The sequence below is a fragment of the Chiloscyllium punctatum genome, chromosome 14 (assembly GCF_047496795.1).
Source record: "Chiloscyllium punctatum isolate Juve2018m chromosome 14, sChiPun1.3, whole genome shotgun sequence".
NCBI lineage: Eukaryota > Metazoa > Chordata > Chondrichthyes > Orectolobiformes > Hemiscylliidae > Chiloscyllium > Chiloscyllium punctatum.
In genome coordinates, this window is record NC_092752.1 from 13,438,557 (window position 1) to 13,454,857 (window position 16,301).

The following is a 16,301-nucleotide window of genomic DNA, read 5'->3' on the forward strand; positions in this document are numbered from 1 at the left end:
ATCAATTAACAACAAGCAATACTGATGGAGTCTTGTGACTCACCGTTCTGGGCGCTGGAGGTGAGAGGGAACCGTTGTTCAGGTAAGGGTCGTTGTTCATGTTGGGTACCATGACATAACCTGGCTGGTAGGGGCAGTAAGCCGGACCTTTGAAGATCGCCGTATCCTGTCTCTTCCCTACTGAAGAGGGGAGGGGGGGGGTGGGAGTAGGAAAAAGAAAATGAGGGAAAGGGGATGGGGTTTTAGGGAAGGGGCAGGTGGGACGGAGGGACAGGACCCAGAGAGAGGGGATGAAGTTGTGGGAAATGGGGTTAAGAATGGGTGACACCAGAAATTACACACACACACACACACATGAATCAATGAAATGCAAAAGTTGACTCGGAAGAGACGTAGAGTCTGCTCACCCTCCTCGATACTGGTTCTCGCTTTGTCCCGAAAGGGCTCCTCGTTAACTTGTGGCCGTCTGCCTACCTAGAAAGTCAGTAACAAGTAGTTTTCATATGTGTGTGTGTGTATGTGTGTGCTTTTATAAATATACAAAGGGGAGGGAGAGGAGAAAGGGAGATGGAGAGGGGATGACTGTCCGCGGTTTCGCGCTGTCTGTGTGTCTGTATGAGTGTGTGTATGTCTGTCTGGCTGTGTATCTGTGTGTACGTGTTATCTGTGTATCTGTGTGTGCCTGTACCTATATGTGTGTGTATGTCTGTATCTGTCTGTGTGTGTGTGTGCTGTCTCTGTGTGTATGTTTCTGTGTCTGTCTCTGTCTGTGTACTGAATATGTGTGTGTATATGTCTGTGAGTGCTGTCTGTGTATCTGTGTATGTATGTGTGTGAGCTATCTGAGTATCTGTATCCGTGTGTATCTGTCTGTGTGTCTGTATCTCTATCTGTGTGTGGGTATCTGTCTGTGTGTCTGCATCTGTGTGTGTGTGTGGGTATCTGTCTGTGTATCTGTATCTGTGTGTGTGGGTGGGTATCTGTGTGTCTGTATCTGTGTGTGGGGGGGTATCTGTGTGTCTGTATCTGTGTGTGTGGGGGGTATCTGTCTGTGTGTCTTATCTGTGTGTGTGGGTATCTGTGTGTCTTATCTGTGTGTGGGTGGGTATCTGTCTGTGTATCTGTGTGTGTGGGGGTATCTGTCTGTGTATCTGTATCTGTGTGTGGGTGGGTATCTGTGTGTCTTATCTGTGTGTGTGTGTGGGTATCTGTCTGTGTATCTGTATCTGTGTGTGTGTATCTGTGTGTGTATCTGTATCTGTGTGTGTGGAGGTATCTGTCTGTGTGTCTGTATCTGTGTGTGTGTGGGTATCTGTCTGTGTATCTGTATCTGTCTGTGTGTCTGTATCTGTGTGTGTGTGTGGGTATCTGTCTGTGTATCTGTATCTGTCTGTGTGTCTGTATCTGTGTGTGTGTGTGGGTATCTGTCTGTGTGAGTGCGATCTCGGATGTGTGTGTGTGTGTGTGTCAGACATGACTGTGTGTGATAGCCGGAGAAGTTTACCTCCTGTTCGGCCGGGTTACTGCCGCCGCTGTTGCTGCTGTCGCTGCCCGCGTTAGTCTCCGTCTCATTCACCAGCGAGGACTTCAGGTCGGCCAGATCCCTCTCCTCGGTGGCGCTGATCTCCGCCAGGATTTTATCATCCTGCTCCCCTTCGTCCTTGAACGAAATCATCTCGTCGTTGGCTCCGAGCTCCGGGTCGCCACCGCTGTTGAGCTGCGGCATCCCTGCTTTCTGAAGTTTCAGCAAAACCTAATGATGCCTCCCCCTGCTCTTTAAGCAGTGTTTGGGGACAAAAACGATCTGGAATCTTGAAGGGAGGGGGGGTGGGGGGGAACTGACTAGTAACAAAAAAGAAGCCAGTCCTTTTGTTTTGTTGCTATAAATCGTTACTTTTCAGAAAGAGGTTTCTGCCTGCTTCAGTGCAAACTATTTGCTCGCCTACTTTCTGGGGACTGAAGCTAGTTAAAGCAAGCCCAAGAAGACTAGTTGGGAGACAGCAGAGAGTAATGCAGCTCAGGAAAGAGAGAGGGAAAAAAAAACAGGCTGAAAGGAGGGAGACTGGGGGAGATCAAAGCCTAGCCGCCAGAGTGATTGACAGCTCTGATCGACAGAGAAAGCTTTACAATTGTCCTTCTGCAAACTCCTAATGAGATGCAGAGAAGCCTCTGTAGGCAAGGATCGAGGAGGGATTTTGCACACAGCAAGAATTGCACTCACCCCCGCCCCCCCCCCCATCCTCCCTCCACCCAATCAATGCACAAAAATAATTTAACCCCCCCCCCCCCCCCCACGTTCTGTTTGTGCAGTTACACAGGGTCAGCTAACCCAATCTTTGGATTAAAAAAAACACACAGCTCAAACTGTAAAAAGTACACCAGGGAATTTTAATCAGTAAGCTGATTTAACCCTTTCCCACCCCCCACCCCCACTGCCCCAGATTTAAAATTGACTGAAGACCTGGAATAAACGTCCCACGACCCAAGTCAACTTGGCTCTTTAAATCAAAATACAAGATCCAACCAAGTGGGGGTTTCTCTACAGTAATGCCTCCTTGCAAAAAAAAAGTTCTGTTTTCAACACACATACAGACAGGAAAATAATATTTTGCTTGACCGGGGAAACATTTCAAAGCAACATTTAAACAGTCCCCACTACAAACGTGCACCCCTCTCTCTGTTTATTATTTATACTCGATTTTGGTCTGAATCTCAGCTGTCCTGAACCGCGTGTAAATAAATATGTGTTTGAAATTCTGCAACTTCTGCCCGAGATAAAGAAACGACAGGGAGACCATGGGAAGTAAACATTCTCAGGACGTCCTGAATATGTCATGCTTAGTAATAATGAGGAAATGCTATCTTTTCTTTATTTTAAATAAAAGTGGTGTCAAAAATGCTTCGCCCTTCTTAATTCACATCACATCAAAGGTTAACACGGGAGATCTAAATGTTCTATCGACAGAAGATGCACTTTAATTGCGTCAGATACACGGACAGGGGATGTGGATTTTAAAAAGACAGGTCTAACGTGCAGGGCAATATGATTTTCAAAGGGCCAGTACGGGCACGATGGGCCGGATGGCCGCGACTGTCATTGTTAGATTACACTACTCCGTCTGTGTGTCACGTTTTCCACAACCGACCCTCTAAAAAAACACGATTTTTAAAACACTACAAACCGTTGCTGTCCTCTTGAGCTGTAAGACTGTTTAGGGAGAGTTGGGGCAATCCTAAGAATTTCATCAGTTCCTGTGATAGTTTGGCGCTTTACTAAAGAAAGAAGAGGGGGTGGGTGGGCAGAAGGGAAGGTGGGGCGCGGTGGTATTGGTTGATGCCAAACCCCATTAGCTCGGAAGCTGCTACTCCAACACAGCACTCGAGACAGCCAACCTGTTAGACCGAAAAATAAGCGAAGTGCAAGTGATAGGGGCACTGAAACTGTCTGATCTGACCGACAGAGCCTCCCTCAGAGTTAAAACACGCAGCATCAACAACTGACAAGACATTTTCTTTCCCCTTCTCTTGGCGTTTTAGGTGCCGGTGTCGTCTGCAGCGAGCGTGAAGCAGAATTTAATAAACAAACGGTCCAAATCCCAATCCTACCCCTAATGGGTAAGGTCTAAAGTGGTGGGTCAGCGAGGATAAGCAGAATCCGGGAGAGGGGGATTGGGTTTAAAGACGGTGAGCAGCCTTTGATCTGACCGACGAGTGCAGAAAGTCAGGGACAAGTCCCCAGCAAGTGAGAGAGAGAGAGAGAGAGAGATTTAAAAACAACTCTCAATTCGATGTGGGAAACTTTCTTTGCTAAAGTCTCTTTCATCTTGCCGACGGGAAAACTCCCAATCATGTTTTTTTTTGGGGATGGGGGGGGGTGCAAGAAAAGGGGGGGGGGGGGGGAGAGAAGAAGTGAAAGAGTGTCAAGGGAGATAAATCACAACTGCCCGATGGCTCTCATCATAAGAATGTCAGAGAGAGAGAGAGAGAGGTCTGGGTCGGTGTGAATAAATGTTGCCTTGTAGCTGCAACACAGATTTCTAGGCTGTATATTGCGTGAGAAGAGGGTTAAACACGGGGCTGGATTTTTTTTTAAAAAAGCAGGAGGTGGAGCCGGCCGTGCCTTTGATCTTTCGACGGCCGCTTTCTTCTCTCTGTCCTCCATCCCCCCCCCCGCTACCACCACCACCATCATCAAACCTCTTGCCTACATTTGGAAAAATGCCGAACCAAAGCGCAGTTATTTCCACGTGTGCTAACCGAGGCTGCACCGCTTCACTTCCGGGTAAGGGGAAGGCAGAAAGACACAAAATGAGACACACAGGGAGATCAAAGGCTTGGGATCTGGACCACAGTATGGAGGGAATCATCAAGGCTGGAGCGGATCCAGCGTTTTTTTTAAAAAGCAACAGAACTTCAGAGGGGGCGCGAATAAAACTCTGAATTTCATAAATCTAAGCTATAGCTTGTCGACATTTCAGATTCAATAAGGAGATCTACTCTAAAATGTTGTGTGCTTTTCATCGAGAGCCCTGTTTAAACTGACACATTCACCCTCCACACGTTTTCACTATTATTTTTGAACTCTCTCAACATTTTGTACTTGAGTATTTGCGCATTTTTCGTGTGCTTTGCAATCATAATATCAAGCCAGGCGTCTGAAGTGCATGTCAATGTGTCACCATTCTACAAGATCATTCAACTCCCCCCCCCCCCCTCCCAGCTATTATTTCTTTTAAACGTTCCTAGGCGCAGCCAATAACTCGCCCTGCTCCCTAAAGCCTGACCACGAGCTCAAGTCAGGAGTGTGATGAAATACTTGCCTGAGTGAGCGCAGCTCCAACAACACTCAAGTAACAAGTCACCATCCAGGATAAAGCTACCCACTTGATTTGCACCACATTCACAAATGTTCACTACTCCAAAATCAACACTAAAAGCAACAATGTCTACTGTCTACAAGATGCACTCTAGAAATTCACCAAAGATCCTTAGACAGCACAATCCAGACTTGTCCGACCTGCCTATCTCCTTTTCCACCTATCCCCCCACCCCCGACCTATCACCTTCATCCCCTCCCCCACTCACCTATTGTACTCTATGCTACTTTCTCCCCACCCCCACCCTCCTCTCATTTATCTCTCCAGCATTCAGGCTCTCTGCCTTTATTCCTGATGAAGAGCTTTTGCCCGAAACATTAATTTTGCTGCTCCTCGGATGCTGCCTGAACTGCTGTGCTCTTCCAGCACCACTAATCTAGAATCTGGTTTCCAGCATCTGCAGTCATTGCTTTTACCTAGCACAATCCAAGTCCACAACAACTAGAAGGATAAGTGCAGCAGATACATTGGAACACCCCTGCCCGCAAATTCCCCTCCAAGCCATTCAGTATCCTGACTGCTGTTCCTTCATTGTTGCTGGGAATCTTGGAATTTCCTCCCTCATGGCTCGTGGGTCCACCTAGAGCACATGGTCTGCAGCGGTTCAAGAAGGTAGATTAGATTTTTTTTAGATTAGATTACTTACAGTGTGGAAACAGGCCCTTCAGCCCAACAAGTCCACACCGCCCCGCTGAAGCGCAACCCACCCATACCCCTACATCTACCACTTACCTACACTACGGGCAATTTAGGATAGCCAATTCACCTGACCTGCACATCTTTGGATTGTGGGAGGAAACCGGAGCACCCGGAGTAAACCCACGCAGACACGGGGAGAATGTGCAAACTCCACACAGAGAGTCGCCTGAGGCGGGAATTGAACCCGGGTCTCTGGCGCTGTGAGGCAGCAGTGCTAACCACTGTGCCACCATGCTGCCCACTAAGGTAGCTCACCCCCACCTTCTCAAGGGGCAACTAGGGATGGGCAATAAATGCTGGTCCAGCAGTGATGCCCACATCCCACGAGTGAATAAAAAAACAATATTCTATAAAAGGTGAGGGGTGCAAACATCCTTTACAGTAAAGCAAATGTGAGAACAAGGCTGCTCAGAAGATTTGAGCACTTTACCAAGGATGACACTTGGATGTTGAGTGGCATTCACTATTTCAGGAGCCCAATCTTCCCATTCAGCTTAAAGTAAAAGATTCCATGTTGAAGAAGAATTGTAGAAGATTTAGAAAATGTCCCAAAGATACTTTAAAATTTTTTATTAGATTAGATTCCCTACTGTGTGGAAACAGGCCCTTCAGCCCAACAAGTCCACACCGACCCTCTGAAGAGTAACCCACCCAGACCCATTTCCCTCTGACTAATGCACCTAACACTATGAGCAATTTAGCATGGCCAATTTACCTAACCTGCGCGTCTTTGGACTGTGGGAGGAAACCAGAGCACCTGGAGAGAATGTGCAAACTCCACACAGACAGTCGCCCAAGGATGGAATCGAACCTGGGACCCTGGTGCTGTGAGGCAGCAGTGCTAACCACTGAGCAATGAACTGATAAACAGGAGGTAGGGACTCAAAATATCATCAGCACAAAAAAATGTAAGTTGACCATGGTCCACTATCACATAAGATAGGGAGACATAATTTGTAGTGGTTTAACCTGAGGATTGCCACAACTTAAGCAAGGAAACTTCAGCCAGTGCAGGAATTAAACCCATGTTATTAGCCTCACCTGGCAGCACATGCCAGCTGTCCACCCAATTGATTCCACCAACCCCAGGAAGGTGAAGAGAAAACATCTCCAGGAACTAATGGCCTGCATCAGAGGAGCTTAAAAGAAATGGCTGCAGAGATAGTAGCCACAATTGTACTCTTCCAAATGAAGGTATTGGTGTCATGGTATTGTAGCTAGATTAGTAATCCATTGCCTGAGGCTAATGTTCTGGGAACATGGGATTGAATCACCACTTGGCATGTGGTGAAATTTTAATTCAAAATAAGATGACTTAATGGCAACCATGTAACCACAGCTGATCTTAATAAAAAAGAAATCTGGTTGACTAATGCCCTTTAGTGAGGGAAACCTGTCATCCTTACCCAGTCTGGCCTACATGTGACTCCAGACCCACAGCGATGTGGTTAAGTCTTAACTGCACTCTGGGCAACTAATGATGGATGATATATAATATCCCATGAATGATTTTTTTAAAAATCCTGAGATTCCAAGCAGTTTAGAAATTAAGTAATGTCACATCTTATTCAAGAAAGGAGGGTGATTAAAAAGCAGGAAACCATAGGCCAGTTATGTCTGACAGAGGAAACTTCTCGAAACCATGATTAAGGAGATTATAGCAGATACTTTGAAAATCAGAGTCCATCAGACAGAGCCAATTTGGCTTTGTGTAAGGAAAGTCTAATTGAATTGAGTTTTTTAAGGAAGTAACATGCAAGGTGAACAAAGGGGAAGCTTGTCAATGAAGAAGGATCACATTGGACTCAAATACTATTTTGTAAACTCTGTTTCTCTGTCCCCAGGTGCTGCCAAACCTTTTGAGTTTCTCCAGCATTTTCTGTTTTTATTTCAGTCCTTCAGCATCATAGGTGTTCAGCTTTTGTGAAAGTGTAGACGTGGCGTAGTTGGAATTCTAAAGCACATATGGCAAGGTGCTACATCAAATATTACAACAGAAGATAAGGATGCATGCTGCATTGGGGCTAACACACATTGGGGCTAACACATTCACCTAATTAAAGCATTGTTTGGTAAACTAAAAGGAGGAAGAAAAATAAGTGGCTGGTAAATAGTACCTCCTATGATGCCACAGGGATTTGTGTTATGAACCAGACCAGGCCCCCTCAAAATATTTTAAGAAGGTAGCATATAACCTAACTTTTTCTTATTTTAAAGGTAGACGTGAAGTGTCGTGTTTCAGATGTGATGCAGCCGGTCCAACTACTCAACTTTAAGCAGAACGCAATTTATTTAAACACTATAGTTAAAATACAAACAAAAGAAAGAAAAATTTAGAATAAGTTAACTATTGGAAAACTCTGGGCGGCACGGTGGCACAGTGGTTAGCACTGCTGCCTCACAGCGCCAGAGACCCGGGTTCAATTCCCGCCTCAGGCGACTGACTGTGTGGAGTTTGCACATTCTCCCCGTGTCTGCGTGGGTTTCCTCCGGGTGCTCCTGTTTCCTCCCACAGTCCAAAGATGTGCAGGTCAGGTGAATTGGCCATGCTAAATTGCCCGTAGTGTTAGTTAAGGAGTAGATGTAGGGGTATGGGTGGGTTGTGTTGTGGCGGGGCAGTGTGGACTTGTTGGGCCAAAGGGCCTGTTTCCACACTGTAAGTAATCTAATCAATCTTAACTGAATAACAGATACAGTAACTATGACTAATTAACTGCTCCAATATAGTACCAATCCTTGGCAAAAAGGCCAATTCAGACACACATTCTCACTTGCAGTTCTCCAATCCATGAGGGAAAACAAAACATCAAGAGAATTTTCAGAGAAAAAAGCAGCCAGGAGACATTCACTGAAGCTTCCAACTCTTTTCAAACCCGAAAGGCTTATCTTACTGAAGAAACCAAAACCCAGAAATCTGGATGTGAGAGAGCTGGCCACACCCATTCAGGCTGTGAAACAAATCCAAGGTCTCCCAAGCTGTTTACTCAAGTCGTCTTCAAAACCCAGTTTTCTACCTCTACCTTACAACCTCCCTTCAAAAAAATATTCCGGACAAAATAACACATTAAAGTGACAGCGTCATCACATTAGTAATAAGGTCCCAACTATTTATAATCTAAAGTAATGGTTCATATGAAGGAACAAAGTGTGGAGTAATTAAATTTGATTATGAAACCAAGACAATAGGAAGGTAAATTTTCAAGAGGAGATAGGGAGTCTGCAAATGGATATAGACAGATTAATGGAGTGGGCAAAATATTGTCATTTAGAGTAAACTGTGGGAAATTGTAAATTTTTCTGCTTTGGCAGTAAGAATAGAAAAGCAGTATACCAGTTAAATAGAGGAATGTTGTAGAATTCTGTGAGATCTAGTTCTCTTGGTAGATGAATCACAAAAAAAGTTAGTTTGCAACTCGGTGCATCGGCTAACAGAAAGGTGAATGGAACATTGGCATTTATTGCAAAGGAAATGGCATATAAAATGAGGAGAGTTTTCCTGCAGCTGTACAGGACCTTGGCAGATCAAAGTGTACAGTTTTGGTTTCTATTTTGGAAAAAAATCTATCATCGTATTCAAAGCAGTTTAGATAAGGTTCACTTGGCACTTTGGGGATGAAGGGGCTTGTCTGATGAAGAAAATTGAAAAGGTTGAGCATGCACCTATTTGAGTTTAGAAGAATGAGAGGTGTTCTAATTGAAAGAATATATGATCTTGGAGGGGCAGAGTGTGGGACCGGAAAAGCACAGCCAGTCAGGCAGCATCCAAAGGAGGAGGAGAATCGACGTTTCAGACATAAGCCCTTCGTCAGGAATGAGGCTCCAGCATCTGCAGTCCCCACGTTTTCCTATGGTCTTGGAGGGGACTGGATGAGGTGGATGTTTCCTCTTGTAGAAGAGACAAGCATGAGAGGACACAGTTTAAAAATCCCTTTTAGGTTAAGATGAGCCGACATGAATATTTCTCTCAGAGATTCAATAGTATTTGGAATTGTCGTCCCCAAAGAACAGTGGAGGGTGGTTCATTGAACTTATTCAAGATGGAGTTAGATAGATTGACAAGGAAGCCACAAGTTATGGCAATCAGATAGAAAAGTGGAATAAAGATCAGAAGCAGTTGGCTATGATCCTGTGTGGTATAGCAGGTTCAGGGGACAGAATGGCCTCCGCCTGTTCCTATATCCTGTGTTCTCATATTATACCTGTACTCACTGAAATTTAGAAGGGGAAGGGGGTATCTCATAGAAACATATAAAATCCTGATGGGACTGGACAGGCTAGATGCGGGAAGAATGTTCCCAATGTCAGGGAAGTCCAGAACTAGGGGTCAACGTTTAAGAATAAGGACTGAGATGAGGAGGAATTTCTTCCCTCAGAGAGTCATGAACCTGTGGAATTCTCTGTCAAAGAAAGCTGATGAGGCCAGTTTGTTCGATATATTCAAGAGGGAGTTCGGTGTGGCCCTTGCAGCTAAAGGGATCAAGGGGCATGGAGAGAAAGTGAGAGTGGGATACTGAGATTGCATGATCAGTCATGATCATATTGAATGGTGGGGCAGGCTCTAAGGGCTGAATTTCTACGTTTCCATGTAACAGCAGGAGAGTTTGCCAGTTTTTTTCTGTCCACTTAATCTCAGGAAAATATGGTTCAGTGCAACCATCTTCAGCTGCTTCATGAATGATATTCTCTCCATCATTTGCTATAAAAAGATGTGTACTGATGCAGTTCCACTTGCTTGTTTCCAGTAATGAAGAGACCCACTGCAGGGCACAGTATCCAGAGCTAAGCTGGCAAATGCCAGGAGACATTCACAGCACACTAGTGGGTGGATATTGGCCTCTTTAACAGTGCCTCCCTTTGACCTTCAATGACGTTGACCTGAGCAAGATGTTTATCATTGGTATACTCTGGGTCAGTGATCAGAAGCTGAACTAGACCAATTAGGTCTACACTGTAGTTATAAAAGCAGAACAGAGTCTGTGTGGTCTGCCACTTCTGGATCATCTCATGGTCTCTCAAAGTCTCCCCAGTGAATGAGGATTCTGATGGAATACTCATTGTTCGTCTCAGTAGATATCAAAGGCAGAATTGTTGGGACATGCGCAGAGATTTTATGTCGCAGATAGGATAACTTTACTAGGCACTGGGCAAAAACTCAGCTTCCAGATAAAAGTCACTATTGCAACATAGAGTCATAGAGATGTACAGCATGGAAACAGACCCTTCGGTCCAACCCGTCCATGCCGACCAGATATCCCAACCCAATCTAGTCCCACCTGCCAGCACCTGGCCCATATCCTCCTCTAGCTTATCTCTCCATGCTTCAGGCTCACTGCCTTTATTCCTGATGAAGGGCTTTTTCCCGAAACATTGATTTCGAAGCTCCTTGGATGCTGCCTCAACTGCTGTGCTCTTCCAGCACCACTAATCCAGAATCTGGTTTCCAGCATCTGCAGTCATTGTTTTTACCCCATATCCCTCCAAACCCTTCCTATTCAAATACCCATCCAAATGCCTTTTAAATGGAATTCATTGGCACAGAGGGCTGTGGGGGCCAAGTCATTGAGTGTACTTAAGGCAGAGATTGATACATTCTTGATTAATAAGGAATCAAGGGATAAGGGAGAAAGTAGGAGAATGGGGTTGAGAAACATATCAGCCATGATTGAATGATAGAGTAGACCCAATGTGTTGAATGGCTCAATTCTGCTCTTTTATCTCGTAGTCTTATGGAGTTGTTCGGTGTTGTAGCTTATTTATGTTTTTAGTGTTTGCCTGAGCAGATGTGTGAGAGGCAGTACTACTGTGGTGCCAGGAATTACAATGAAGTGACAACCATTAACTGCATTTGAGACCTCTGTTGCTTGGCACCTGATCTCCTTTGTGATAATCTCTGTAAAAGCAATGTTACATTACTAACTCACATACACAGGAGCATGAACCATTGAGCAGACACTAGCAAGTGCCCTGATGGTTCACAGCAGATCATTCATGCTCTTGTGAAACTAGAGTTAGATTCTCTTGAGCTGTCCCTGGGTGCTGCCCTCTTCAACCACGTCTGTCCACACTGCCTTTGTCAATCAGGACAGCCAATCGCTGCATCCATAGGGAAAATAATGCCCTTTCTCTCTTGCAGAGAACTTAACTGGATGCATCACTAAAGTTTGATGGCTTCTTTTTTGCCCAGTCCCTGATATCTCCAGTGGCGAGTAGAGTTAATGAACAGAGATAGAGTGGTGCTCCTGGAGTTCAGACAGTGAAGAGCCACCTGGGTGTCTTTTAAAACTGGTGTCCAAGTGTTGGAGCCTGGAAACGTTCAGGGGGATTCAAAACATTCTGTCCATAAACTTTGGCATTTGAGTCACACGTAAGTATGTACTGAGCTATGAAGAATGTGACTGCACAGAAAAGCATGACCTTCACTCTGAGGAAAGTCCCTTCCACTATTAAAGCCACCTCCATACCCAGTCTTTAAAAAAAATTAAGAAAATTCCACCCCACATATTATCATGAAGCAGACTGTTTGTTATATAGCACGATTACTGAACTAAAAAGGTCTACTCAGTTCACTAGTGTTGCACTGTGGCAATGTGTATAATCTATGCAATGAATGAATAAATGAATGCTTTTATTGTCACATGTATGTTACAGTGAGTAAAACAGCAAAATACAGTTAAAGGCTTTTTCACTGTTGCCACAATCCAGTGGCATTTTGAATAGTTTGAGAATAAGAACAAAAAGTAGAAAGGTATAGCTTAAAGAGAGTCTGTCAGTCCTGAGCCAGCTCATCATCAACAAGAATCAACGTTTCGGGCATAAGCCGTGCTTATGCCCGAAACGTCGATTCTCCTGTTCCTTGGATGCTGCCTGACCTGCTGCGCTTTTCCAGCAACACATTTTTCAGCTCTGATCTCCAGCATCTGCAGTCCTCACTTTCTCCATCATCAACAAGGCCTGCATGGCTATCCCTCCTCTAACACCTCACTGCTATCAACACTAGACTCAACCTATGTTGAAGTTGCCCACTCTTCAGGTGCCATATTTCGGTGCTGGGCTGATTCTCCTCCATTACTGTCTCACCACTACCTGCGCCACACCCACTCCTGTCAGAGTCACATCTCTCACTGCTGGGCCCATCTCATCGACGTCACTGTAATGCCCTTCCACTAACGCCTCATTGCCTCCAGCACTGGACCAGACCAACAAGGAAGACACCAATCCTCAGGCTCCACCTTTCACCGCTGGGCCTACCTTGCCAACGTCATCTCCACCGATATAGCAGCTCAACATCTCAACTCATTCTCAATGGCAGGTCACAGCCATCAAGAAGAACAAACAGCAACAATGTTGGAGGAATATTATCAATAGTAGGTTCCCTCCTGGTCACACAACTCCATCATGTGACTGTTCCATCATTGCTGCAGTTCACAATTCCTGACAAACACATCACGGGCATACCATGTCCACAAGAACTACAAAGGATTAAAGGGAAGGGCCTTCTGCAACTTCTCGGATGGATGGGGGATGGATAATAAATTTAATGTTATCAAATACTATTCAAAATGGTGCTGGATCGCATTACCAACGGAAAAACATTTCACTGTACTTTATTGTTTTTCTTAATGTAAAATGCATGTAACAATAAAATCATTTATTTATTCATTTATTGCATAGATTGTACACACCACTGCCACAGTGCAACATTGGTGAACTGAGTAGACTGTGAATCCTGTAGTAGTGGTACTTAACAAATGAACTGCTCCATCCTGGTATATCTATATTCCAAGCTCATACTCTTTAAAAAGCTAAAAATCACACAACACCAGGTTATAGTCCAACAGGTTTATTTGGAAGCACTAGCTTTCGGAACGCCGCTCCTTCATCAGGTGGTTGCGGTGCTCCGAAAGCTAGTGCTTCCAAATAAACCTGTTGGACTATAACCTGGTGTTGTGCGAGTTTTAACTTTGTCCACCCCAGTCCAACACCGGCGTCTCCAAGTCTTTAAAAATTATCAGCATTGACGGCTTTCAGTTGCTAAGACCCCCACCTAACACCATCTTTTACAAGTTAGGACAGGGGTTCCTTGGAAATGTGTTAATATTTGACACAGGCACACACAAGTTTGAAAATCACTGGCGCAGAGGAGTTCCCATTTGATTATTTGGAGTTTAACTCAATCTCATGCAGTTAGCATGAAAGACACGCCCATATCCTTCAGCTCAAAATTGTCAACCGCATTCATGTGTTCAGATACCGCAGTGCATTGACACATTCATGACTGATATTTCATTCAGTAAAGGTACACAATATTGTAGCTTATTAAAGCTGGATTAGTGAGCATTGAGGTAGGTGGAACACAAACAGAAATTGTTGGAGGATCTCAGCAGGTCTGACAGCATCTGTGGAGAGACAACAAAGTTAAGGTTTCGAGTCCAGTGAAGAAGGGTCAGCGCTTTTTGTTTATGTTTCAGAATTCCAGCATCTATGCTGCTTTTGAGGTAAATGAGTTGCATTCTATCACTATTAATCATTACGGTTTCACAATTGTTCTCACATTTCATTTTCACTCAAATAAATATACAAAATACACTGGATGCGGGAAAAATGAAATAAAACCAGAAGATTCTGGCAAAGTTCAGCAGGTCTGGCAGCATCTGTGGACAGAGAAACGGAGTTAATGTTTCAAGTCCCAAGACACTTCTTCAGAACTGAAGAAACCCACATTTACTCACGAACTTTCCAGACAGACCTTGTTTTAGACAAAGGCAAAAAACTGCAAATGCTTGAAAACCAAAATAAAAATAGAAAATGGTGAAGAACACTCAGCAGGTCCGGCAACATACGTGGAGTGAGAAACACCATTAAAGTTTCAAATGGATGACGTTACATCAGAGTTGGCAGATATTAGCATACAAATCTGGGCAGACACTCGAGGGCAATACTGAGGGAGTTATTTGAGAATGTGACAAATGGCTGCCCTCACAGGACTATGTAAAGAATCCTGTGACAGACTTTTGAAGAAGATTCAGGAAGTTCTCTCAATTTATTCTTCAGCTAACAACACTAGCATTGATTATCTGGTCATTATCACCTTGCAATTTGTAAATAGGCTGGCATTTTTCTTACATTATAATAGTAACTGCACTTCAGAAATCCTTAATTGACTATGAAGTGCTATTGGAAGCCCCGAGGCTACAAAACAGGTTACAAATACAATAAGTATTTTTTGTTTATTAGGCTAAAAGACAGACAATAGCAGAGGATGTGGGAAATATGGAAAATCTGATAAAACAACCCATAGCCTGTGAATATGAAGAACAAAGTAGTCAAACCTCATAGAACTAACCACACTGCAAAAGGTTAATGATATCTTCTGGCAAACGCTTACAGTTTGCTCGTAGGGATTTCATTTTCACACTTTGCTCACAGGACATTTATTTAGCCCTTAAAATGCACTGACTGATGGAACTGTGTGTTGCTGTGGGTTCTTTCTCATTCACTCATTGCCTTGAGGTTTTGGATGCCCAACTCAATCTGATATTAAACTTCAGGCATTCCTACTGAAAACAGGAGGGTATGCTTCATGTTTGTGTGTGATAGCTTTCTATCACTTTATTTGGAATGAGAAAATTACTCTAAGTTGAGGGGTGTCATAGAGTCATAGAGATGTACAGCATGGAAACAGACCCTTCGGTCCAACCTGTCCATGCCAACCAGATATTCCAACCCAATCTAGTCCCACCTGTCAGCACCCGGCCCATTTCCCGCCAAACCCTTCCTATTCATATACCCATCCAAATGCCTTTTAAATGCTGCAATTGTACCAGCCTCCACCACATCCTCTGGCAGCACATTCCATACACGTACCACCCTCTGCGTGAAAAGGTTGCCCCTTAGGTCTCTTTTATATCTTTCCCCTCTCACACTAAACCCATGCCCTCTAGTTCTGGACTCCCCAGCCCCAGGGAAAAGACTTTGTCTATTTACCCTATCCATGCCCCTCATAATTTTTTAAACCTCTATAAGGTCACCCCTCAGCCTCCGACACTCCAGGGAAAACAGCCCCAACCTGTTCAGTCTCTCCCTATAGCTCAAATCCTCCAACCTTGGCAACATCCTTGTAAATCTTTTCTGAACCCTTTCAAGTTTCACAACATCTTTCCGATAGGAAGGAGACCAGAATTGCATGCAATATTCCAACAGTGGCCTAACCAATGTCCTGTACAGCCTCAACATGACCTCCTAACTCTTGTACTCAATACTCTGACCAATAAAGGAAAGCATACCAAACACCTTCTTCACTATCCTATCTACCTGTGACTCCACTTTCAAGGAGCTACGAACCTGCACTCCAAGTCTCTTTGTTCAGCAACACTCCCTAGGACCTTACCATTAAGTGTATAAGTCCTGCCAAGATTTGCTTTCCCAAAATGCAACACTTCACATTTATCTGAATTAGACTCCATCTGCCACTTCTCAGCCAATTGGCCCATCTGGTCCAGATCCTGTTGTAATCTGAGGTAACCCTTTTCGCTGTCCACGACACCTCCAATTTTTTTATCATCTGCAAACTTACTAACTGTACCTCTTATGTTCGCATCCAAATCATTTATGAGGAGAAGGTGAGGACTGCAGATGCTGGAGACCAGAGTTGAAAAATGTCGTGCTGGAAAAACACAGCAGGCCAGGCAACATCCGAGGAGCAGGAGAATTGACGTTTCGGGCATA

The 16,301-nt window shown here is 44.4% G+C and overlaps 1 protein-coding gene and 1 long non-coding RNA gene across 7 annotated transcripts in view; both read right to left on the reverse strand.

Moving 5' to 3' along the window:
* lef1 (lymphoid enhancer-binding factor 1) overlaps positions 1-2,155 on the reverse strand; it is a 190,890-nt gene extending 188,735 nt beyond the window's left edge. For 3 of the 6 annotated variants that reach the window (XM_072583913.1, XM_072583914.1, XM_072583909.1), the window contains exons 1-3: positions 1,505-2,155; positions 408-474; positions 44-180 (exon numbers count right to left, since the gene is read on the reverse strand). In XM_072583913.1, the coding sequence (XP_072440014.1) occupies positions 44-180; positions 408-474; positions 1,505-1,726 (426 nt within the window). In that variant the 5' untranslated portion in view covers positions 1,727-2,155. The remainder of the gene's footprint in view (positions 1-43; positions 181-407; positions 475-1,504) is intronic. The other 3 variants (XM_072583911.1, XM_072583912.1, XM_072583910.1) reach the window with 3 other exon arrangements.
* Positions 2,156-13,556: 11,401 nt separating this feature from the next.
* LOC140485466 (uncharacterized) overlaps positions 13,557-16,301 on the reverse strand; it is a 31,328-nt gene continuing 28,583 nt past the window's right edge. Inside the window, exon 4 of the long non-coding RNA XR_011962338.1 lies at positions 13,557-13,972. This is a non-coding gene — a long non-coding RNA (uncharacterized lncRNA). The remainder of the gene's footprint in view (positions 13,973-16,301) is intronic.